General features: G+C 43.7%; 2 protein-coding genes and 1 long non-coding RNA gene across 11 annotated transcripts in view; 1 reads left to right on the top strand and 2 right to left on the bottom strand.

Annotated features, from left to right (window-relative positions):
• Nucleotides 1-24746, bottom strand: part of cfap221 (cilia and flagella associated protein 221) — a 56342-nt gene that overhangs the window by 10699 nt on the left and 20897 nt on the right. For 4 of the 5 annotated variants that reach the window (XM_070543863.1, XM_070543861.1, XM_070543858.1 and 1 more), the window contains exons 14-22: nt 20550-20645; nt 20274-20361; nt 11296-11378; nt 11017-11094; nt 6677-6763; nt 6443-6589; nt 6256-6341; nt 6105-6180; nt 5783-5883 (exon numbers count right to left, since the gene is read on the bottom strand). In XM_070543863.1, coding sequence (XP_070399964.1) covers nt 5783-5883; nt 6105-6180; nt 6256-6341; nt 6443-6589; nt 6677-6763; nt 11017-11094; nt 11296-11378; nt 20274-20361; nt 20550-20645 — 842 coding nt within the window. The remainder of the gene's footprint in view (nt 1-5782; nt 5884-6104; nt 6181-6255; nt 6342-6442; nt 6590-6676; nt 6764-11016; nt 11095-11295; nt 11379-20273; nt 20362-20549; nt 20646-24746) is intronic. The other variant, XM_070543862.1, reaches the window with a different exon arrangement.
• On the top strand, nt 12120-13767 carry LOC139062595 (uncharacterized). Its single transcript, XR_011516146.1, has 2 exons — nt 12120-12521; nt 13428-13767. It is a non-coding gene; the product is annotated as an uncharacterized lncRNA (long non-coding RNA).
• LOC139062594 (spectrin alpha chain, non-erythrocytic 1-like) lies at nt 14024-20232 on the bottom strand. 5 transcript variants are annotated; one of them, XM_070543866.1, is made up of 11 exons: nt 18438-20229; nt 17113-17235; nt 16825-17042; nt 16636-16712; nt 16447-16551; nt 16339-16371; nt 15359-16266; nt 15155-15246; nt 14763-15074; nt 14456-14668; nt 14024-14373 (listed from the first exon to the last, which is right to left on the bottom strand). In XM_070543866.1, exons 2-5 carry the CDS (start codon nt 17120-17122, stop codon nt 16545-16547), a joined length of 312 nt encoding a protein of 103 aa, XP_070399967.1. In that variant the 5' UTR covers nt 17123-17235; nt 18438-20229; the 3' UTR covers nt 14024-14373; nt 14456-14668; nt 14763-15074; nt 15155-15246; nt 15359-16266; nt 16339-16371; nt 16447-16544. The 5 variants fall into 5 exon arrangements, with proteins under 5 accessions (XP_070399967.1, XP_070399969.1, XP_070399965.1 ...); XM_070543868.1 differs by having other exon boundaries at nt 16636-16740; nt 18438-20224; XM_070543864.1 differs by having other exon boundaries at nt 16636-16740; nt 16825-17235; nt 18438-20232.

Genomic DNA, 24746 nt, shown 5'->3' on the forward strand with positions numbered 1-24746 from the left:
TATTTTTGTGAACCCCCCTCCCCCACCTCTTACTTCTATCTCCTCCCCTTTCTCTTACACTTCTGTCTCCATGTTCGTTGGTATTTAAAACAACTGCAAATATTTCTAATAAAGTTTTGGAATCAGGTGTGGCATTATAGCAGAAGCTAACGCGCCACCTGTGAGAGTAAAACTTTCAAAAAAATAAAAATAAAGAAAGAAATGTTCAGGCTTCAGACAACCCTATAGACTATAATGGATTCTAGTCTAGAAGAGACTTTCTGCTGCTGTTCCATTCCACTGATGGAGCAGTGTGGACTCGGCTTGAGCATCAGTAGGCTGGTGTTAGCGCTAGCTAAAGTAGGACGTTGCAGGGTTGTCTGTGACAGTTTATGTTTATGTATTTAGCAGACCCTTTTGTCCAAAGCGACTTACAAGTGATAATCGGCATATTGCCCTTGAGGCTAACAACAACAATAACAACAACAACATTGACATCAGTCATGGAGAGTAGGGAACAAGGAGTGGACAGTAGAGAGGGGGACGGGTGCAGGCAAGGTGCTAGTTAAGAAGATGCTCTCTGAAGAGCAGGGTCTTCAGGAGTTTCTTGAAAATTGAAAAGGAAGCCGCAGTTCTGGTAGTGCTTGGAAGGTCATTCCACATTTGTGCACCTTATGTAGTACACGCTGACAGTGAGCTGCGCTGAGCAGTGTCCAGCTCAGATGTTCAGATGGGAATCTTTTTTGAGTGATTTAGCTACATCTGCGATGTGCGTAACGAATAAAATGTCAGTTCGTCTGCATGCGTCGGGGTAATTCTTTCTATTTTTTCTCCGTCAAAATAAACAATCAAATACGGGAACTGTCCGGTCAACACAACACAAGCCCTGCTTTTAACTGTTCTGTTTTCTTGTGAAAATTGTTGCACAGAGACTAAAACTTGATTAACACCAGAGCCAGGCGCACTGCGCCGTTATCTCCGTCACTGTAAATGAGGGAAAAACAAAATGATCGGATCCTTTTCTGACCTTCCCCACCTACAAAGTTTAATTACAACAATCAAACGTGACAGAGCCTGGATTTGTATTCTGAACAGTCTAAACATGTTTTAAAAAGAAACGTTTGACAAAAGTGGCACCTGCTCAGTAAAACCATCAACAGGGTGAAAAATATCAAAATATTGTAGGCAGAGACGGGCTACAACTTCTGGATCCACTTTATATAAATCGTTTTATTGATTATCGTCTTATGAAATATAACTTTGACGTACACGAGCGACCGGTATTGGCTGCTGTCACCTGTTGTGATTGGTTAAAGCAGCTCTCTGCTGTCTGAGGGTAGGCCCCGCCCACAACGCCGCGGCTGCTGTGGCTCCCAGTGTTTTCTTTACTGTGGGAAACGGGTAATAATGGCTCTTTGATGGGAACAGGTTGCTGACCCCTGGCTTAAGGCATGCTCAATTCATTATCATTCATTATCATGCTGATTACCTAGAAGCTGAAAATGTCTCTGACTGCATTCCTTGCATACTTAAGCAAGGATGTGTGGTATCAACCTGGCCAGGCTGGGGCCTACTGGCGCTATCCGGGCAGGACCGACCAGGTACAGATGGGAATGGCCCATAAGTGCATGCGCTAAGGCTGTAACTTTTCCAGTGACACACATAATAACAATAATAATAATACATTTTATTTAAAAGCGCCTTTCAGAACACCCAAGGTCACTTGACAGAAAACACTTAATAAAATACAATAAAACAATAATAAAACCCAAACAAGAAAAAACAAACAAAGAGAGAAACAGTTCAATAAAATCAGAGGTTGTAGGCAGATTTAAACATATGTGTTTTGAGTTTAGTTTTGAAAAGGGTAAAACTGTCGATGTTCCTGATGTCTGGGGGAAGTGAGTTCCAGAGACGAGGAGCAGAGCGGCTGAAAGTTCTGCTCCCCATGGTAGCGAGACGGGCAGAAGGAACTGCAAGATGGATGGAAGAAGAAGATCTGAGAGAACGGGATGGGGTGTGAAAACTTATAAGGTCTGAGATATATGGAGGAGAGAGGTTGTGGATTGCTTTGAAGGTATGGAGGAGAATTTTGAAGATGGACCTGAATTTAACTGGGAGCCAGTGAAGCTGTTGGAGAACCGGGGTGATGTGGTGAAAGGAAGGGGTTCTGGTGATAATATGGGCTGCTGAATTCTGGACCAGTTGCAGTTTATGAAGGAGTTTGTTGGGGAGACCATAAAGAAGTGAATTGCAATAGTCGATACGGGAGGTGACGAGGCTGTGGACGAGAATGGCGGCAGTGTGAGGGGTAAGGGAGGGGCGAAGGCGGTTTGTGGAACGTAGATGGAAGTATGCTGACCAAATTATGTTATTAATGTGAGCTTGAAAAGAAAGTGAGCTGTCGAGGATGACACCCAGACCCTTGACGTGAGGGGAGGGGGAGACTATGGCGCTGTCAGTAGTTAAAGAAAAGCTGTCAGATTTTGAGATGGTGGATTTAGTGCCAACTAGAAGTTCAGTTTTATTGCTGTTGAGTTTGAGGAAATGACATACAGTGAATTTTAAAAAGTAATGACTATGGCTCTACGTTTTGGAAATACCTTTGGCAGGTTTTAATTTGGTGAGCAAACAGTGATTGTTCCATTCACACTTGTTTTCTATGCTATTTACATTTAGAATTATTTCCTGGGGGTGTGTGTGTCACTGACAAGGTTGTGTTTATTCAGTTTTCATTTGAGAAAAAGTAAAATGCAGTTCTTTTGATATTGTTACATTTGAACGTTTCAACAGGACCATATAATAGAAAAAAGAGAGCTAATCGAATTCTCTTCACTAAAAATGAACATTTGCAAATAACACCCAAAACATGTTAGAAAATAATGAGACAATAAAAACAGAAAGCCATCAAAAGTTGCTTTAAAGAATCCTAAAAGTTTGTCAGTAGTAGTATATTATATCTTACAGCTGTTTGACTGTATACAAAGATACCATGTAATTGTAGCGAAGATGTTCTTACATTTAATTAGAAACCATAAAATGTGAAATATCACAAAGTATGAAATATCACTTTGATGGATCTTATTGTAAATTTAACCAGAAGATCGGATCTTTTTATTGCAGGGATTGAGCAACACTTCGTATCAACTCCAAGAAAGAGAGAGAGTCAGGTTTAAAAAGTTAAAAGATTTATTACTAAACAAATTAAACAAGACTAACTTTAAAATCTATGTGCATGATGTAACTAAGGTGGAGTAAGACTGAGGATGGTGTATGTGTGAAATGTTCAGAACCAGCAAATCCGGAGAAACGATTAGCTCTGATGGGAGTGAAGATGGTGTTTCGCTCTAAGCTTTGGTTTGGAGATTATAACACACATTGAGACGCCATTCTGTTGGTCTACGTACCCTTGGTGGAAGTCCCCGTTAGATCAGGAACGCTGAGGTCCAGCTTGACCTTCTCTGGAACCGAAGCCAGTAGAAAAGCAGCGGTTGCCGACCAGACCAGTCTTGAGATACTTCCAGGTCACAACAGTTTTGTTGGCATCTAGCAGGACCCTCAAAGGGGTCGTGATGGTTCAGCTTTTATTCTGAAGGAACCGTTGCAGCAGGCGGAACATGCAACAGATTAGTTAGTAAACAGTTAATTATAAAACAACGTATTTATTATATATATGTAACTTTTTCTTTACACTGTTTAAAACAAAAAATTATCACCCAAATTTATCATAATTCTTTCTGTAATGTATTTTCTAAGCTAGAAATTCCACATATATGCTATATATTATTACACAGTTCAAATGAAGGCAATTTTTATCATGATAGAGATTTTTTAACCACTATTTTCATTATAAACTATACACTATAAGAATATAAAAATTTGTTTTAACTTAACTGTTCTTATTGAGAATAGTTTATTAGCTTTTGAATTATCTTTTTTTAATTCACAAAGGTCATGATTTATCTGCTAATATTTAGCCTATTTTTATTTAATTCAACATTATTATCCTTCGTTATATTTTGTTAAATTTACAAGCATGCTAGAATACATTCCTCTGGAGTCAGAGTACAAGTATCAAATCAATTTTAAATAAACAATTTATACTTAAGTTATTTATTTTAAATTCATAAAAGAACAATATTTTTAAAATTTACCTTATCTTGAAAAACTGAAGTGTTTCAGACATCCATCACAACGGTGTCACCCGTTCTTACAGTAATTGGGTGTAACGCAGCGTTGGTGCAGGGTGCAAATCGAAGACAGATCGGTTGATCGTCTGGTCGAGTCTGGAGAATTGACGTCACTTCCTGGTAAACGTCGAAGCGAGAGAGCGCAGCGTTCAGAAGCGAGAGTGTATGTTGAACAAGTAAACGTAGGAATAAAAAAACCGAGCGAGTGTTGGGCTAACGTGAGAATACATTTTGGAAAGGTGAGACAAAAGTGTAACTTTATGTGTCCTGTTAAGCCTGATTCATGCTTCTCCGTCTGCGTCAGTGCGGAGACACGCAACGCCATTATCCGTCCTTGCGGACCTGCCGGAGAGCTCCGCAAGGACGGACGGAGTCGAGCTCTCTTTTCTAAACATCTGTCAGTCGAGACGGACAACGCAAGCTTGTGATTGGTCAGGACGCCACTGTTGTTTACAGCGCCGCCATTGCAAAGAGAGCCGAGGATAACAAGCGGCAGACACGGAGAAACTTGAAGAATACCTCGCAAAAAACTCTAAAAATATGAACGTTTAATTCTCCCGTGACTGGAGGAGTGAAAAGATGCGCAGCAAGCGTTTTATTTGTGGACGGAAATGACAGGAAACGTGGGTTTAGAGGTGGGGAGCGCATGAAGCGGCGGGAGAATGAGAGATAAATTTGTCCGTGTTAAAAAGTCTCTTATATACACAAAAAACATAATATAAAAACACCATCTTGGACCGATACATGACAGGATACCACAGAACAGCGCTACGCCCTCTGCTGTCCTGCCGGGGAATTGCTTTGCAACACTCTCCAGAAGACGGAGAAGTAAAAGAGCAAAACGCTTCCGTCAATCCATGCGTGTCTGTCCCATGCGTGTCCGGAGCTGACGGAGAAGCATAAACCAGGCTTTACTAAAACATTTCATCCATGATAACAGTTTTACTCTCTCCCCAACCCGTTTTTACGCCTGTTTTGTTATGAATTGCGCCGTCTCATTAAAAAAAGTGATCTGACGCCATAGTAGAAGCTGGAAATTGTTTAGCATCGCTTCAAACTGCAACTTGTATTTACTCGGGTTATCTTTGTCTGATATGATACTCTGTTTGCAGATCAGAAACAGAAGGAAGAAAATACTTTTTCACAGTACTATAAATAGTCCTTGGACTCTGATTCTCAGTGTTGAGCTAGTCCTGTGTATTTTCACATGTCTGCTGTGTACTTGGCTGTAAGCTTGGGTCCTGCTCACACCAAACAGTACAAACCTCATCATGAGCTTTCAAACTAGGGTCACGAGTTTGAATTCCTCTACAAGCTGAAAGAAAACAGCCACTTTCTTTTATGTAAACAAAAGTCTTCCAAGTAGAGAATTGTGACATTTTTCATCACAGAAGCGCACCAACATGTGGGAATCGTACTCTTATTTCCTAACATTTGCCGTCGCTCTTCTCAGGACTAAACCAGAGGACCAACAGGAAGCAGCAGAATTGCTGTGATCATCTCCAGCTGCCGACCGTGATTCATTTGTGTCTGCAGGAAGGTAGCAGGCTTTTAAAGTAGTCCTGTTGACGTTCGGCTATTACAGCACTCAAAGCAAACAAAACCTGACCCACCTGCGTTGAGCGGTGTCACAGGTGAGCTGGTCGGACAAAGAAGGTACCGAGACGAGATCAGTCTTCCATTCTGTGACCCCTGTAATCACTTCCTGTTCTGTCTGTGGAAAAGAAATGATGCATCTAAACATTTCAGAGACAAAATAGGAGATAACTTCTATTGACATGGCTACATTAACTAAAAACTATATATTTTTCAAACACCAAACAATGTAGTGTTGCAGAGAAATATGCGGCTGAATCTCTTAACAAACAACCACGGTCAAGTACTTTGATGGGAAGACTAAAAGCATTTCAAAGAAACCTTGAAAGAAGAAATTACCTTGTGATCAGTAAACTTCTGAGTGTCTGGTGTTTGTGTCCTTATGCCACCAACTTTGCTTTCAGGGACTGAATATCTACACCGAGATAAAAGAAAGAATGCTTTCATGTTCAACTTCTAAAACAAAAGTGATAAATGGGAGCGGTGCTACCTGGGCGGAGGGCAGACGCAAGAGTCCGGCTCAAACTCCAGATTTTTAGGTTTTGGTTCGTAGGTCCGAAGGCCCGGGGCTGGGTTCTAAAGTAGAACATCAGGGCAAAGACACGCTGGCACTGTGACAAATACACATTAGCATGTAGCATTCAGTGGTAGATTTGATAAAAAGATGGCAGCTTTACAAAGATCCTTAAAGGGTTTGCAGGGAAAGGTTCGAGAAGAGCTTCGGGAGGTTGGAAGGAGAATCGAGAAATGTCCTCAAGTTCCTTTTCCTCCTCAGATGTGTGCTTCAGAACTTTATGAGGTCCGGCTTCCTCCTGCAACAGTTCCTTAGAATGATTTAAAAACCAAAAGAAAGCTGTTTTACAATCATTGTACACCAGGCTATATGTTTCAGTCCAAGTGGTGATTTTTACCTGAGGCACAGGGCAAAGGGAGGTTGAAGTTGGAGGAGCATTTTTGTCATCAAGCATAATTGACATGAGCTTATAGTGCCGTGTGACCTAAACAACAGTCAGAACAATAGAAAATCATCCTAAATTGTTGCAATATCTTTAAAGTGATGCGTTTTAGTTAAGAGGTTTTATGTAAAATGAACAAAGATTGATAAAAGAAATCCATTTATGGTTGTTCAAATGTGAAGCCAAGGAAATGCCGTGATGTGTTTTGGAACCGGGGCCATTTGTCATTATGCGTACTTCTCTGAACTTGTGTAATGTCATCAATGCTGGCCCAAGTACCATTCCAATCCAAAGGACGTGTAGTGGCAAATACACTCAAAATTCCAAGATTGGATGTCTTTTTGCTCCGCCCATTGTATTAAGGATGCATTAATGCATCCTTCTGTGGACTTGGGACAGCATAATGCAGGGGTATTCAATTCTGGGCCTGGATAGCCGGTATCCAGCAGGTTTTAGTTTGAACCCTGCTTCAACACACCTGATTTCAATCAGCCGGTGATTAACAGGCTTCTGCAGAGCCTGATGAGCTGCTGCACAGGTGACTCAACCACTGAATCAAGTGTGTTTGTCATGGTCTGCGTCTCCCTCATGTGTCTCCTTGTGTTCCTCATGTGTCCCCTGGTCTGCAGCCCCTCCAGATTATCCCTCCCAGGTCCTGTGCTCCTTTGGTCTCCCCTAGTCACCTCTCTGCAGTTTTTCCTATAAGGTTCAGCTTTTCATTTGATTAGTCTCTTTAGTGTGTTTCTTTCCCCACCGGTTTTTGTAGTTTTCCTTCCCCCTTAGAATATTATTTATTTAGCTTGCTCTTCTTGTCTTTAGGTTTTTGCTCTTAGGTCATGTTAGTTTCCTCTCCCTGATTAGTTAATTGCTTTCACTAGGTTTCTCTCCCCACGCACCTGCAGCTTATCTTCCTCTCATCATGCCCCAGTGTATTTAACCCCGTCTGCGTCTCAGTTTGTTGTTGGGTCATTGTTTGTGTCACCTTGTCTCGTTCCCCTCTCTAGATTTTGGTTTTGTTATTGGGACTGTTTGATTTTTGTTTTTGGCACCCTGCGTTTTTGGATTTATTCTTTAATAAAGGATTTTAGGTTATTTCTCCACCCTGTTGTCATCTGGAATCTCTGCATCTTTGGGTCCTAACCTCCTCTTGGCTCAGATATATGCTGTGACCCATCTCATAAAAAAGAAACGAAAACATTTTAGGGTACTAACATCACATATGCGTGCTTAAACTTACAACACACTTTATTAGCTAGCATGGTAAACTGTTTCACAGGTTAGCAATTACGGCAGAAATCATTTATGTTGACATTTTTATTTTATTTAGAAGATTCTGTTTCCAAGTATCTAGGAAAAATTAGAAACGCCTAAAAAATAAAAACTGGGGACCCCTGATATGTTTGTAAGTGAAGTAAAAATGAGAAGAGGAAGTAAAGATGGTGTTTTTTTTTTTGCATGAGCGGTTAAAGGCCAGTTGAGGGATTTCTTTTCATGTTGGGTTTTCTCTCTTGTCCAAACATGACACCAAACCAGAGTGAGTGTGAAACATACGGCTGTCTGTCTCAGTGAAGGACTTGATGTGAGCAAATGGGGGAGCCTAAGTCTCCTCCCTTTCCGGTCGGCTCACGGGTCCCCGGAAAAAGGAAAAAATTAATGCAAGTCAACCGGGCTAAAAATGCTATTTTCTAATCCGCTTTGCCTTACGCCCTGGATCACAAATGTACTGCAATTTAAATGAAAAGTATTGATGGGTGTTTCGACCACGCCAGTCACGTACTTTGAGACGTATCCGCTTGTAAAAGTTTGTAATTAGCAGGACTACAAACCAGAAATCGCCATGTCGCATATGTGACGTCACCACATAATCTCCTCTCCCCTAACGTAGCTGCTACTTACCACATGGCCAGATTTATGGTGGTTCTTTCCTTCTGTGGAAAGTTTGCTGAATTTAAAAGCCATTTTCCCTCAGTTTTCTCCGTGCCCGGTTCGACGATGTAACAGAATCAAATGACTATTTTCCACCAAAAGTCATTTTCCCCCTCTCCTCTGACACAGAACTAGCCTGCATGAGATATGGCCTCAAGGTCTCATGCATTTGTTTTAAAATTGCTTCTTTCCAGCTCAAGAGAAGAATAAAGAAAGGACTCTCTCCTTTTAATAAATCAAAGAACTCTATTTTAATAAGCTCATCAAACAAAGCAGCATAAATGTTTAATAAAGACCAGTTACTTTAAACAAACAAGGACCTGGAAGAAAAAAAAAAGGATCATGGTGTATGGGTTATGCAGCACTGGGTCGCTGTTCCTGGAAGCCTGGAAATATCAAGAAGACCATTTTATAGGGATGGGTACCGAATTCGGTACTTTTTAAGGCACCGACTGAATTCCATAGTACTGACTGAGCACCGATTCACAGATGTCATTTCAAACGGTGCCTCGTTTCGGTACCCGTCCTTCATAACGAGAACTTGCGCAAGAGCGTTATGTCGTTGGTCGCTGAGAGCCAGTTGTAAACAGAGCAGCATGGTAGAAAGAAAGCACGCTAAAGCCTGGGTCCACTTCACTAAATGCGATGGGTAACTGGGTGATGATGAAACCAGCGACAACGATCTAAGTGAGACATCCTCATCTTAATCTGCTCCGGTAGGTAAATAAAATGTTTAAGGTAACGTTAGCTTGATATGTTAGCTTTCGTTATGCTAATGGTGCGTTTGCTTTCTCCTCGGAATTCCGAATTTCCGACTAGAAGAACATGAACGCGCTCTAAAGTTTGGCTTCACTTTACTAAATGCGATGGGTAACTGGGTGATGATGAAACCAGCGACAACGATCTAAGTGAGACATCCTCATCTTAATCTGCTCCGGTAGGTAAATAAAATGTTTAAGGTAACGTTAGCTTGATATGTTAGCTTTCGTTACGCTAATGGTGCGTTTGCTTTCTCCTCGGAATTCCGAATTTCCGACTAGAAGAACATGAACGCGCTCTAAAGTTTGGCTTCACTTTACTAAATGCGACGGGTGATTGGGTGAAGATGAAACCAGCGACAACAATCTAAGTGTGAGGCATCATCATTTTAATCTGCTCCAGCAGTTAAATAAACTGTTTAAGATGGCGTTAGCTTGATATGTTAGCTTCCATTGCCACCATTGTTATCAGCTAATGGTGCGTTCGCCTTCTCCTCGGAAATTCTAGCTTCCCAGTAGGAAAAATCAAATGAAAAAGGACGGCAAAAGGAATGAAGATACACAGTAAATTTAGTTCACAGTAAAGATGTTTGCTTCAGTTTAATTATCAGCTTATAAAACTACAAGGACGATGTTAAAATACAAACAGTTGTATGTTATTTATCGTGATATGTATCAAATATTGTTATATATTGAGAAAAATATATATTTAATTATAAAAGAGAATTAAAATACTAAACACTCAAAAGTATCGAAAATTGGTACCGTTAATACTGGTATCGATTCCTAGGTACCGGGAATTAGTACCGAATCGATTCAAATGACAAAGGTACCCATCCCTAGTGACCAATCTGTGAAATCAAAATATGAATTACTTTATTATAATCCTATAGAATATAATAAGTATTATAACTTTAAATGTTTCCACTAGGACTGATCTCACGTAGCGTTAAGACATGACACATTGCTTTCACTGATCCAATCAAAATCTGCCAGATCTTTTCATTCGACCATAAACCAAAATATCCGAAGTATAAAACTATGCCCACACCATCTCTAACGCCAGTTCAAAGCGTTCTAGAGAAGTTGTCGGAGTGGCCAATCCGCAACTTTCCTCTTCAGCCAAAAGAACCAACGACAAGCTGGATAAAATCCATTGCTGTTCCATCTGCTGCAACGGTTCCTTTCAGAATAAAAGCTGAACCATCAAGACCCAGGTTTGGGTCTGACTAGATGCCAACAAAACCGTCGTGACCCGGAAGTATCTTAAAGGCTGGTCTGGTCGGCAACCGCTGCTTTTCCTACCGGCTTCGGTTCCAGAGAAGGTCAAGCTGGACCTCTACATTCCTGATCCAACGGGGACTTCCGCTAAGGGTATGTAGGCCGACGAAATGGCGTCACTTTCGTGAAGCTCATTTGTAGTCCTGGACTTATTTTCACACAAAACCTAAAACATCATTCCCCCTGTTTGAAAATAAGCGCGTTCTTGGTATCAAAATCTAATTAAAATGTCTTTAAACTTCACGAATATCATATGTGAAATCCATGGCACAAATCCATCTGGTGATTCATGGCTGTTTAAATAAAACATCAGCTGCAGTAAATACCTACTTGAAGCCCGAAGAAATGCATTCTCGTTGAGGTCACTTTAATCGAATCCATGGGCACTGGGTCGCTGTTCCTGGAAGCCTGGAAATATCAAGAAGACAAATGGCTGTATTTGTTCAGCTCAACGTTAAGGTCCTTCACTCTGCAGGGCATCTGAACGATGAAAGATTTCATCCAAGAACGAGAGAAAGGGAGCTTTTCTCTCTGATCCCACAGTTTGATCAGGTGTGGATCTCAGAAATTATTCAATAAAAAATGAAGCGTTGTGTTTCACTCACAAACCTCCACATCCGAAACTATGGGCAAAGATGACGGGAATGGTTTATCTGGAGGGATTTTGAAGTCCCGTGTCTCCTTTTCTTCAGCTAAAACAAACATAAAACAGGCTAATTGGAAAGGTCTGTTTACAGCATTTCTGCAGAGATGTTTGTCTTCTCTAATGCTAGCAGCACCCAGGTTCTTACACGTTTGGTTAAATCAAAATCAAGTATGTCAATACGTTTCAGCATCAGTGATGAATTACACAGGTCATACACAGATGTAGAAAGAACGGCAGGTTCCTCTAAACCTACAATGAATATCTCAGATGTTTAACCGAATCTATCAGACTCAGTGTTTGGTTCTGATCCATTCTTGGTTCTAACCGTGTGTTTTGGGTCTTTTTCCTGTTGTTATTGGACTGAATGGGCAGGTGAAGGAGCAGGGGCAGGCTGGTCAACTTAAAAATGTTTAATAAAGACCAGTTACTTTAAACAAACAAGGACCTGGAAGAAAACCAAAGGATCATTGGTGTATGGGTTATGCAGCAGGGGGATCTGGCATTTAGATGAAGCAGAGGCTTTATGCTGTAGGATGGGGATTACAAAGTGAGAACAGGTGAGCAGCTTAAAGAGCAAGTCACCCCCAAATCAACTTTTTTTTTTTGCTGATAAACTGTATAAATGCGTGTCTAATCATGCTGCAGAAATGTGTAGTCAATAGTTTTGCACTATAGTGCATTTTAGTTAAATGGTAAATGGCCTGTATTTGATATAGCACCTTCTAGAGTTCTTGAAACCCCCCAAGGTGCTTTACAACACAACCAGTCATTCACCCATTCACACCATAGACTGTACATATACTGGACAAACGGATTCCATTGGCTTCAATAACACGTTTGTTGTCTATAATGGGAGGTGGCCACCACCGCCATTTTGACCGTGTCACAGGTTCCGTCCAGCCCAGACAATTCCATAAAAGGGAAGAGAGGAGGCGCTGAGGGTGTGGCTGTAAGGCTGGGCTCGAGTGACGACACCCAGGCGAACTAGCTACGAGCTAACCTGAAGCTAACCCTGGCTAACCCAAAGCTAAAGCGGAGGTGGGAGCCGAGCTAACGGATGTAGCCACCTAGCTTCAACCCAACCGGAGCTAACTGGAACACCCATCGACCTGAACCTTACACGGAGTTTAGGTGGAGGTTTTCTGCGCCTGTTCGTGAGAAGTACCTGTATTAAAAAAGTTTTAAATCGGTAAGTTTATAATTTATTTCCGTAATGAAAACATTTTGCTTTGAGCAAGTTTTCAGTACAGTTTTTTTCGGCGCTATCACTCCTGAGTCGCACCAGCCATTAAATGTATCATGAATAAGAGAAAATATATTTAAGTCGTATTTTGGGGGGACATTTTATTATCTTTCTTACAAAATCTGAGACCAAGCGTTTCACATTGCAACACAAGCACCGGTAACCATAACAGAATGAACAACAGCCAGCAGAGGAGAGGATGGCGGTGTTTCAAACCCTCCCGGCCGGCGAGGACAGCTCATTCCTGGGCTGGAGCCGGCCCTCAGCACCCCGCCACAGGCTCTAACAGATGCTGGCGGTGTTTGAAACCCTCCCAGCGGGACAGGGGGACTCATTCTTGTGTGGGTCGGAGTCGGCCCGCAGCAGCGCGGTGTAGCCTACATATTTTGTTATATAAGTCGCTCCGGAGTATAAGTAGCAGGACCAGCCAGAATATGTAAAAAAGTGCGAGTTATAGTCCGGAAAATATTGCAGTTATTAGTATTCGAGCTAAATTAGCAGCGTAAATATATTTCATATATTTCCAAAATATTATACTTGTTTGTATCTTGTACAGCCAACTAGTCTTTATTCTGGACTCAGTACAATTTACCAAAAGTAAAGAGACATTCTACAGATGAAGTAAGCACAAGATAACTTACTGGAAGACACGGAATTATCATCAGAACCAGAACAAGAGAGCCTGATAACAGTCGTGAAAATAACAGTTAAAAAGTATGTATGTATAATAGAAATAAAAATATATTAGAATTAGTGTAACTCACTGTGATCCAAACAAATCAGCCATAGATGATTAGTAAATATGACATGAGGTCTGGGAGTTTTTAATTTTAATTTTAATTTTTTTGTTAGATCTGTTTAAATGTCACCATGGCAGCCTGTGTGTCTCCAACATCAGCTACACAAAGCAGCAAGTGTAAGTTCCACATACCTGTCTCACCACTTCATGTATGGTTTTGTACTTTAAACAATTATGACAAACCTGTTATTTTTTCTCCATAGCCATTTGGATCATTGGAGACAGCTGAGTGAGGCGTGGTGCCCAGAGAGCTGCAGAGACAACCTTGGCCTCCCTGACGTCTGTGTCTCCTGGTTTGGTTGGGGCGGACCATCGACATACATACATACATGTGCCGACACTTTGCGCCCTGTTTTATAAACTGTAGTGTTAAAAATAAATGTTTTTGCTCAATTACTGGAATTTCTTTGGTTAAGACAAAAGTGAGGAATAATCATTTACAAGTTATTTGTACAACAGGCCCATTTTAAATCCCAACAGTTTCTTAGCAGACAATAGAAATGTGTTCTTTACTAACTTTACTTGGTTTAAAAATCTTACTAAAATAGTGCCGTATTGCAAAACCCAATCATACTTGTTATGTATACATTAGCTTTGTAGATATTTTTTACAGATATATATTTGTGTGCAACAAATCCAAACTTAAATATTTTGTCATTCTTTATTGAAAAACAACAAAATACAGTTATACAGAAGTGTGGGAAAATGATAATGTGAAAGTATTGCTATTTAAATGTAATCCTATTTATCTTTAAAAAGAAAAACTCTAAAAATGTCCTGTACAGCATCATGACAGAAGAATGGTGGTCTGTCTGTCAGAATGTGCTGAACAGATTTGCTCTTTGAGGAGGAGTGTCATGTTTGGAGGAAGGTACTTAACCCAAGACATGCAGAATACAACACTGACCAAAAACTGATGGAAAAAATGATTTATTTATAAGGAGGAACTTAAGGTGCACAGATAAGTCTGTGGTTGGAACTGCAACAACAGCTCAGCATCTGGAGGAGGGAGAACACAGGTGAGCTTAGGTTCTGGTTTCAAAATCCATTGTAGGCAGGCAGAGGTGTTCAGCAGACTTACTGTGGTGGGTGTATGTGTTGGCTGGAGGAGAGAGAGGTAGAGAGCCGGGGGAAGCGCAGGAGAGGGAGCAGAGGTGGAGAGAAGCGGGGCGTCCTGGTGGATGGGGCACTGGGTGAGATGAGAGGTGGGTTATGGAGGCTGGTGATAAGGTCCGTGTGCTGAATATCCAAATCCTGGAGTAGAGGTCAGTATCCAATGAGGTCGACAGGAATCCTGAAGAATGGTAAATCCAATATAAGAGCAAAAACACTACGAAATAACATTAATCCTAGGAACACTAGAGGTAACACGAGTGGCTGGTTACTACCAAAACTGAGGCAATCTTCTGGCGTCAAATTGTGTCCTCCATCCACCATAAATAGGAAAGCACCCCGCTGATCGCTGATCAGGAACGGCTGGGGTGGAGTCACCAGAACCATGAAGAACGTGTCTCCAGAGACAACCCGGGTCCTGGTACCGATCAGGAAAGCGGACCTTATCACCCAGAGCTGCCAGGTCACGCTCAAAGCCTTCATGTTCACGCTGCAGAGCCTGAACACTGGCCAGGTGGTGGCCGTAGTTGTCTGTGTTCAGGGCCTGGTTCTTCTCCTCGATCCACTCTTTGGTCTCATCAGCATCTCTGAGAAGACATCAGAACTCCGTCTGAGTGTGGGTCCAAACTCTACTGACCCGTAAGCGGCGCATAAGTGTGCGGGGTACCTGTGGAAGCGCTACACCTCATGGGCGCTGCCCAGCATGTTGCTCCGGTCTTCAGCCAGCTGTTGCAGCGAGCGCCAGCGGTTGTTCAGCTCCTGGAGAGAAACCAAACCCAGTGAGATGAAGGTGGACGCCAGCGGGCTGGACGCCGGACGAGGAAACCTGGAGACGGATCGCTCAGACAGGAAGGGAAGAGCTTCCTCTTACCTTGATGGAATTAAAGTTAGCCGTCGTCTGAACGCCCAACCGTACGGTCTGAGGTCAAAGGTCACAGGAAACACACACCAGTCAGCAGTCATACAGATGCATAAAGATAACTGTAGCCATGGCAACCAGCTGACATGTCCCCACTTTCACCAGCACCTGGTGCCTGCCGGGTCACCTGAATTCCTGTGTGATTTCAGCACGGTCGGCCGTGACTGCGGCCATCAGAGGTGACCTCTGATCAGCTGAATGAACTCACCTTCTAGGGTGACGCCGTGTTACCCCGGGTTTCCACGGGAGCCGTCAGCAGCACGTTACTGCAGCAGCACGTCTTGCTCGCGTAAGCTGCTGCTTGGCCCTTCCCACGAGACGCGAAGCAGCAGGGGAGCAGCTGTCACCGACAGGGCACGAAGTCACACGAGTGACTTCGTCAGTAAACACAACAACAAGCAGGAGAAAACTACAACATGGTTTGTGTTTTATGTTCTGTCCGTTTTATAATCGCCAATACGGACCTGAAAAACAAAGGAGACCGCTAGCTAGGTGATAACTTCTCACGGGGACGCACAGTTAGTAACCTTTTTTAAAAGTAAAGCAACCGGAAGGCAGTACGTTCTTTATTCTGAAAATCTCGGTAGCTTCTCTCCATTTCCGCGTCCGATTTCCTGTCTTTCCTTCCCCAAAAATGTCGAACTTGACCCGTTTCAGAGGCGTCGCGCGTAGAAAATAGAACCGGCGCGTAAGGGCCGCGACATGCTGCTCCTGAGACGTGGCCGACTCGCGCTGCTGACGGCTCCGGTGGAAAAGGTTCTGTTGACCACAGCGGTTCCTATCAGCAGCTATGACGTGCTGCTGCAGTAACGTGCTGCTGACGACTCCTGTGGAAAGCCGGGGTTAGAGTCGGCTTCATCCTGTAAACAAACAAATGAGTGGTAACAAAAACACCACGTCTGGTTCTGGTGGAGGCGGAGGACAACACGCACCTTTCCAGGAGCAGAACCCAGATGTTCTTGTTGCTACAAACAGAGACGAGCAGAGTTAACAAACCAGGAAGTGAGAGGGACCAGCTGCTGCAGACAGGTGACGCTCACCTGAGCCTGAACCATAGGAGCCTCCTCAGCCATCAGACCTTCTGACTCCAGTTCAGATGCCACCTTGTTGATGTCCCTCAGGCGGGACTCGTTGGCCTTCAGGTCCTGCAGGACAAAAGCACCTGCTGATTATCACCTGAGCTGATCTGACAGCTGCTGCTGGAAGACGGAGAGGAGGAAAAGTCCGACCTTCTGGAAGTCGTCAAACTTCTTCTGCAAGACCTCGACCTGCTCCAGGTCCGACCCGTCTCTCCATCCTCATTCAGCTAAAGACGCGAGTTCAAGTAAAACAACCTAAAGTCACACAAACACAAAGCAGGTGTGGAGATGTTCGCTCTGAGCTGGAGGTCGTTCCTCGGCTGTGAAGGGCATACGAACCTTGTTGGTGCTGTTGAGCAGCGTGAGGATGTCGCCCTTCTTCATGGTGACCTCTCCAGGACTCTTCTCCTGGTAGTCGTACAGAGCCAGAACCAGCTCCTTCCCGGTCTCATCGTCAGTTGGAGCCACTTGTTGCTGTTGGGTTAACAGGTCTGGTGTTAGAACGTGGTGGATAAGAATGTTCTGACGGGCCGAGGGTTCTGAACCAGCGAAGTGACCTGGACCCAAACAAAGTGAGCCAGAACCTGCAGACACCTCAGAAACATGTCAGGACCAGACCTGCTCTACCTTCCTCCATTATGGTCTCTCCTTTCTGGGTGACAGCCTTGATGCGAGGTTCATGACCTGTGATCTCAGCCTGCAGAGCCTGGTGCTTCTTCAGCAGGTTCTGGACACCAATCAGGTCCTTCCCTGAGGACACATGTTAGAGTTCAGCATTATGCAGTAGACAGACCAGTTTAACCTAGGGGTTTCTTTCTTCTACAATCTGCTCTTTAACTGTATTATTTCCTGCTATTTCAGCTGTTAACTTTATTTTTTCTGTAAGTGTTTTTCTCTCCAGAAGAAGCTACAATGATGTTCTGCTGAGCTGTGGTGGCCTCATGGAGGGGGCCATCGTCTAGCACACTGCTGCTAACCACTTAATCATTCTCCCTCTCCTGATAATAACATTGTACTTTCTTTGATGTTGGATGTACTACTGCTAGTTTACCCGTTTAATTATAGATTCACTAGGATAAATACAATAAAGTTTATCTCTCGCCAAATTGAATATTTACTAAGAAATCACAATGTAACGTGTGTGTGTGTGTGTGTGTGTGTAAAAGCCATGCGTAGTGTTTATTTATAAAGCATATGTTGTTGGATTTTATCCAGAATCAAGACTTTGAAAATATATAGTTTAATTACAGTTTGATTTATTTGACATCTGTATAATGTTTATTATTTAGTTTTTTCCCCCTAAATACCTAACGTTTTAGTTAACATGAATATTAGTCATTCATCACAATACATGAAGTTACACATTTTAAATTTTAATAGGGGAAGACTGCAGAAGGGAGCAGTAAAATACAGGGGGTCCCCTGCAAAAACTAACTTTACGAGTCTGATGAAAGTTGCTGGTATTCCCGCTGCTTCTTCGGTAAACAGCGCCAACAAAAACAAAGAAACTTGGGATCTTGTCGGCGTGGCAGTGGGATTTAAGGGAAACGCTGTATGCCCTATAGACTTCTCAACGAGCTGCAGTATTTCTCCGGTCAGATCTGTCTCCGAGTTCCACGAGCGGTCAGCCCGCAGCAGCGAGGCGCCGCATCGATCAGCCTGCCCGGCCTGACCGCTGGGGATTACCGGATGAAAGAATAGAGCACAGAAGTGTCCCCCCAAGCGGCGCGCCCCGTCATATTTCAACCCATTTTTATCTTAAATGCACTGGGTTTTACCCTATTACCCATTTAAATATGCCCTATTAATTATTTTACCGTATTTTACATTTAAATTTCATGGTTAAACAGTACATGCTACATGTTAAACTGATAGTTAGCTAGCTACTTCGGTAAACTCAGCTAGTTTAAAGGCAGCAGTGACATAAAATACAAATATAGATTTTAACTTACCGAAAAAAATGAAGTGGAGACTCCTTGGACGCTCTATTAGTGCAATTAATACCACAGCAAGTCATTTTGTCCAACAATTGCACCAATATTATCCAAAACAGAATTCACAAGCACAGAGACTCAAAATCCCGACACAGTTTCCAGGAGAGACCGAGGCTGTACTGAGGCCTTTCCACGGAGCTAGCTCTGTGGTCACGTGGGTCTGAGGCGGCGGTCACGTGTGTCGGATGCTCATTAATTATACAGAATTTTAGGCTTTCAATACACTTAAACAGAAGAGTGAGAAAAAAATTCACCCCCCTCAGAGTTGTCATGAGTATAAACTAGATAATTTAGACAAAAAACCATTTTTTGAACCAGGCTGTAAACATGTTTATTTCTGCTGTGAAAATGGCATTTTTAACATGGGAGTCAATGAGGATTTGCTCGCTTCTGGTACCAGCCCCCAGCGGATGAGGGTGGAACTGCAATTTTTCTTACTTCCGGGTTGGGACCATTTTCTGAGCGGCATTGTGGGGGCTTGATTCACACACACATTCACACACTGGTGGGGATGAGCTACGATGTAGCCACAGCTGCCCTGGGGCGCACTGACAGAGGCGAGGCTGCCGAGCACTGGCGCCACCGATCCCTCCGACCACCACCAGCAGGCAACGTGGGTTAAGTGTCTTGCCCAAGGACACAACGACAGCGACAGACTGAGCGGGGCTCGAACCTGCAACCTTCCGATTCCGGGGCGAGCACTTAACTCATGTGCCACCGTCGTCCCAATGTTAAAATGTATCTTTTCTGCCTAAAACTGTCAGGGTTGTGCCGTTGTCAGGTAAAAACTCTGCACTGCATTTGAATTTAAATCTGCCATCGCTATTGGCTATGAGGCACCCTAGGACTTTAGCGGCTCCGCCCTCTCGGTCTGCTACGCAACAGCATTTGTTGCATTTTTCAAACATGAAGTGGGAGTGGAGTAATACTCTGGTAGGGGGTGACTTGCTCTTTAACAGCAGGTGTACAAAGTCAATGACTTGAGAACTAGCCAGTCAAAGAGTCTTTCTCAATGTTAAGAAGCCTCGCCTTGATGTCTTGGCCCCACTCCGGTTGGCTTGGAGATACGTCATCAGGAACTGCCAAGACGTGTTCCAATGTTCATGTTCTACCGAGGCGTCTGTTCTTCATTTGTTAGCCGTTTAGCTAGCTGAGCAAGGATACACGGAAGGTGTCTTTTAGCCTAGCCTTGGTCAAAAAAGTTCCAGAATAAAGCATGGTATTTTCAAAAGGATGGCGGTTCAGGAGCCGGCAGCTACTTCAGGGGCAAATTTCCAGTTTAATTGTAAGTCAACTAATTGTAGCGATCAGGCTGATATCTAAAATGTTTTTTATATCCAAGGCAGTAGACTATGGTCATGTGACTGCCATGGAAGTCGCGGTCATGTGAAGCAAGTCTGTTCCATTTACTGTTTTCTTTGACCAAGGAGGGACCGTGTCCTCGTATGCAAGGCGCCTGGCCTCGCAAGACATCGATTTTCGAGGCCAGGCGCCTTGACTTTGAGAAACACCCAGAAAGTAGCGAGACAAAGGTGCGCTGGTATATGTTTTTTTTTTATTTTGAGGTTTCTCATGCTTTTCAGATGGGTCAACATTTTAAAACCTAAAATAATGCTTTAATAAAATTCAATCAGTAATTTCCAGCACCTGTGTAAACCCTAATCCATCAAGCAAAACATGTTTTAAGAACCTCATGATGCCATGAAAGAATTTTAATTAGATTTCTGTTCCATTAGCGTTCAAGCTAACATAATTAGATTATTTCTGAAGGGGAAGATTGCAGGATAATTAAACCTTTGTCGACTGAGGCAGGGTTCTTTATACTCTCTACCAGCTTCTTCTGAGAGGCCAGTCTTCGGTTTATTCGGCACTGGATCACAACCTGGAAGAAAGGACGAGCACAGCTTGTTTCCACTTTTACAAACTAACGAGTTCTTCCTGTTTTTAAATCTCAAGAGGAAAATCTGAGAGCTTTGTGAAGAACAAACCTGATCATCTAACAACCACTTTTAAACGTCAACAAGAACATCGCTTCCATCCAGCTAAACGATCTTGTATTTTCCTGCGTACCTTACGAGAGGCTTGCTGAAACCGCCTGAGGGCTCGTAGTCTCAGGTCTAGATTTAGAGTGGGGTAACACTGGAAGGACGGGGTTTCCTCTGGAACCTAGAAGAGGTTGGAAAACCTTTAATACATGGCAAACTGGTGAGAAGGATCTAAAAATAATTCACTGAATACAATTTTATTTCATTTTAAAAGTATAAAGGGACAAATTCTAGGATATAAATCTGCATTTATTTCCACAAAATAATTAGTAGCAAAGCCGTGTCTACTCTGATTCAAGAAACTTCAGCAGATTTCCTGTTTTTTCTGCTCAGGATGAGTCACCAAATACTCCTGAACAGCCTCAGTGAGTAGAAATAAAGTTCATGTCTACAAGAACTGATTAGCTAGTGGCTAGTTTGAACCACTCAAAACCAGGATGAGTAGATGTTGTTTTAAAACCGCTCAAATCTCCTAAATTTGGTTGGGGATGCTACTAAGTTACTCCATAGCCGTCGTTTTAGCTGGGGGTGCCGGGGACCTGTCCCCACCACTATTAACAATAGGAATTTCATTCCCACCACTTTTCAACAAGAAGTTTCTTAATAAAGAATGCATTCATCTGTGCTTGCTTAAAGAGCAAGTTACCCCCTACCAGAGTATTACTCCACTCCCACTTCATGTTTGACAAATGCAACAAATTATGTTGCCTGGCAGACCAAGAGGGCGGCGCCGCTAACAAATACACACACACACAGGCTCACAACAACATTGTGACATCATAATGTACGATCTAACGTCATTGTGTACTTCTTAGCCAATAGCGATGGCAGATTTAAATTCAAATGTAGTGCAGAGTTTCTACCTGACGACGGCACAACGCTGACAGTTTTAGGCAGAATATTTAAATTTGAACTAAAATACACTAAAATGCCAAATTATTGACTACACATGTCTACAGCACAAATAGACATTAATTTGTATAGTTCGTCAGCAAAAAATACTTGGTTTGGGGGTAACTTGCTCTTTAACAAGATTCGCTCTTCAGTACTGAAATTAATTCTTTTTAACCAACTCCATTACCTGTTTCAGTCATGGTGTCGCTAGTTCACTGTTCACTTAAAGACTATAGTCAGCTTTTCTTTCATACATGTAGGTCTATGTTTCATTTCATCAATGGTCATTTCACTTTGAATAATAATAAAGTATAATTAATTAATTTAGTTTCGAGGCGGCTGTTGCTAGCTGTGGTCGTAAGGTGGCCGGTGCCAGTCGTGGTGGCAACCCCCGTACCCGCTGGTGGACACCAGAGGTTCGGGGAGCCGTCAGGCTGAAGAAGGAGGCCTACAGGGCGTGGCTGGTCTGTGGGTCTCCGGAGGCAGCAGACAGGTACCGGATAGCCAAGCGGGGTGCAGCAGTGGCAGTTGCCGAGGCAAAATCTCGGGCGTGGGAGGAGTTTGGTGAGGCCATGGAGAAAGACTATCGATCGGCTCCAAAGAGGTTCTGGCAAACTGTCCGGCGCCTCAGGAGAGGAAGGCAGCAACTCGCTCACACTGTTTACAGTGGGCATGGGGAGCTGCTGACGTCAACTGAGGCTATAGTCGGACGGTGGAAGGAATACTTTGAGGAGCTCCTCAATCCCACCAATGCGCATTCCGAGGAGGAACCAGAGCTGGGAGGCCTGGGGATGGACTGTCCGATCTCGGGGGCAGAAGTTGCTGAGGTAGTCAAACAACTACACAGCGGCGGAGCCCCGGGGGCGGATGAGGTTCGTCCTGGGTATCTCAAGGCTATGGATGTTGTAGGGCTGTCATGGTTGACACGTCTCTACAACATTGCGTGGTCATCGGGGGCAGTTCCTAGGGAGTGGCAGACCGGGGTGGTGGTCCCCATCTTTAAGAAGGGTGACCTGAGGGTGTGTTCCAACTATAGGGGGATCACACTCCTCAGCCTCCCTGGAAAGGTCTACGCCAAGGTACTGGAGAGGAGGGTCCGATCGATAGTTGAATCTCAGATAGAGGAGGAGCAATGTGGTTTTCGTCCTGGCCGTGGAACTGTGGACCAGCTCTATACCCTTGCAAGGGTGATGGAGGGGGCATGGGAGTTTGCCCAACCAATCCACATGTGCTTTGTGGATTTGGAGAAGGCTTATGACCGTGTCCCCAGGGGCACCCTGTGGGGGACGCTCCAGGAGTATGGGGTGGGTGGCTTTCTGTTAAGGGCCATTCAGTCCCTTTACCAGAGGAGCGTGAGTTTGGTCCGCATAGCCGGTAGTAAGTCGGACCTGTTCCCAGTGAGGGTTGGACTCCACCAGGGCTGCCCTTTGTCACCGGTTCTGTTCATCACTTTTATGGACAGAATTTCTAGACGCAGCCGTGGTGTGGAGTGTGTCGAGTTTGGTGGCAGGAGAATCTCGTCTCTGCTTTTTGCGGATGATGTGGTCCTCCTAGCTTCATCCAGCTCTGACCTTCAGCTCTTGCTGGGTAGGTTCGCGGCCGAATGTGAAGCGGCTGGGATGAGGATCAGCACCTCCAAATCTGAGACCATGGTTCTCGACCGGAAAAGGGTGGCTTGCCACCTCCGGGTCGGGGGAGAGGTCCTACCTCAAGTGGAGGAGTTTAAGTATCTCGGGGTCTTGTTCACGAGTGAGGGTAGGAGGGATCGGGAGATCGACAGGCGGATTGGTTCGGCGTCTGCAGTGATGCGGACGCTGAGCCGATCTGTCATGGGGAAGAGGGAGCTGAGCCAGAAAGCCAGGCTCTCGATTTACCGGTCGATCTACGTCCCAATCCTCACCTATGGTCATGAGCTTTGGGTAATGACCGAAAGAACGAGATCGCGGATACAAGCGGCCGAAATGAGTTTCCTCCGTAGGGTGGCCGGGCTCAGCCTTAGAGATAGGGTGAGGAGCTCGGACATTCGGGAGGGACTCGGAGTAGAACCGCTGCTCCTCCGGATCGAAAGGAGCCAGTTGAGGTGGTTTGGGCATCTGGTCAGGATGCCTCCTGGACGCCTCCCCGGGGAGGTGTTTCGGGCATGTCCTGCCGGCAGAAGGCCCCCGGGTCGACCCAGGACACGTTGGAGAGGTTACATCTCCAATCTGGTCCGGGAACGCCTTGGGGTCCTGCCGGAGGAGCTGGTGGACAAGGCCGGGGAGAGGACGGTCTGGAGCTCCCTAACTGGGATGCTGCCCCCGCGACCCGGACCCGGATAAGCGGAGGAAGACGAAGACGAAGACGAATTTAGTTTAATTTTGAATATTTAGGAAAGAGCATGGCATGCTGGGAAATCTGTCCCTACCAACCGGGGATCAGCAGAGCTCAGAGGTATGGACTCGAGTCACATGACATGGACTCAAGTCAGACTCGAATCATTATTTTAATGACTTCTGGCTTGACTTGCTAAAATCTTTAAGACTTACGACTTAACTCGGACTTGAACGCCAATGACTTGCGACTTGAATCGACTTGAACCTGTTGACTTGATGATGACTTAAGCATATTTGATATTGGACTTGATTGTCTTTGACTTGGACTTGACACAAGACTTGACTGGAGAGACTTGTGACTTACTTGTGACTAGCAAAGCATTGACTTGGTCACACCTCTGGCAGACCTACATAGTAAACACTAGCTAGCGCTTTAGCTAGCCTATATTTTAGGGTAACATCAAACATGATAAAACTGGCTGCACTTACAGCACAGCTTTGTCGGATGTCTATTCCATTTTTTTCTCTCAGATGGTCTTACTTTGAGACAGCAAATATATATATATATATATATATATATATATATATATATATATATATATATATATATATATATTTTTTTTTTTTTTTTTTATTAATGCGGCAGATCATGATGAGGGATTATGGAGTTAACCGAAACCTGAAGCTACGTATTATTTTATGAGTCTTCCAGCCACACTCACATTTATGTAAATCATCCCCACCTTTACACTGGTCTCAGTGACTCTTTTGCCCTCAAGTTCAAAAGCCCTTTTTCTCTTAATCGAGACTATTCGGGAAGCTTTCTACAATGGTTATGATAGTATTTATTTCCAACTTTCACACATGTCAAAACTCCCAAAACATTCCTTTAACGTAATCCAGATGCTGAACGTCTGAATCAAACCCTTCTTTCTCGTTTAAATAGCAGAATATATAGTAGATACACATTAATCTCTACATATCTATCTAGATATCTTAAGGACTTAAAAGATGAG

The sequence above is a fragment of the Nothobranchius furzeri genome, chromosome 14 (assembly GCF_043380555.1).
Source record: "Nothobranchius furzeri strain GRZ-AD chromosome 14, NfurGRZ-RIMD1, whole genome shotgun sequence".
Lineage (NCBI taxonomy): Eukaryota > Metazoa > Chordata > Actinopteri > Cyprinodontiformes > Nothobranchiidae > Nothobranchius > Nothobranchius furzeri.

Bases quoted from the DNA above. Each gene is read 5' to 3' on its own strand.
- LOC139062594 (XM_070543864.1), bottom strand. From the start codon at position 14,970: ATGAAGGCTTTGAGCGTGACCTGGCAGCTCTGGGTGATAAGGTCCGCT. The intron at 14,669-14,762 runs GTAGTAACCAGC...ACCATTCTTCAG, and splicing joins AGAAGATTGCCTCAGTTTTG to GATTCCTGTCGACCTCATTG. The intron at 14,374-14,455 runs GTAAGTCTGCTG...TCCCTCCTCCAG, and splicing joins CAACACATACACCCACCACA to ATGCTGAGCTGTTGTTGCAG.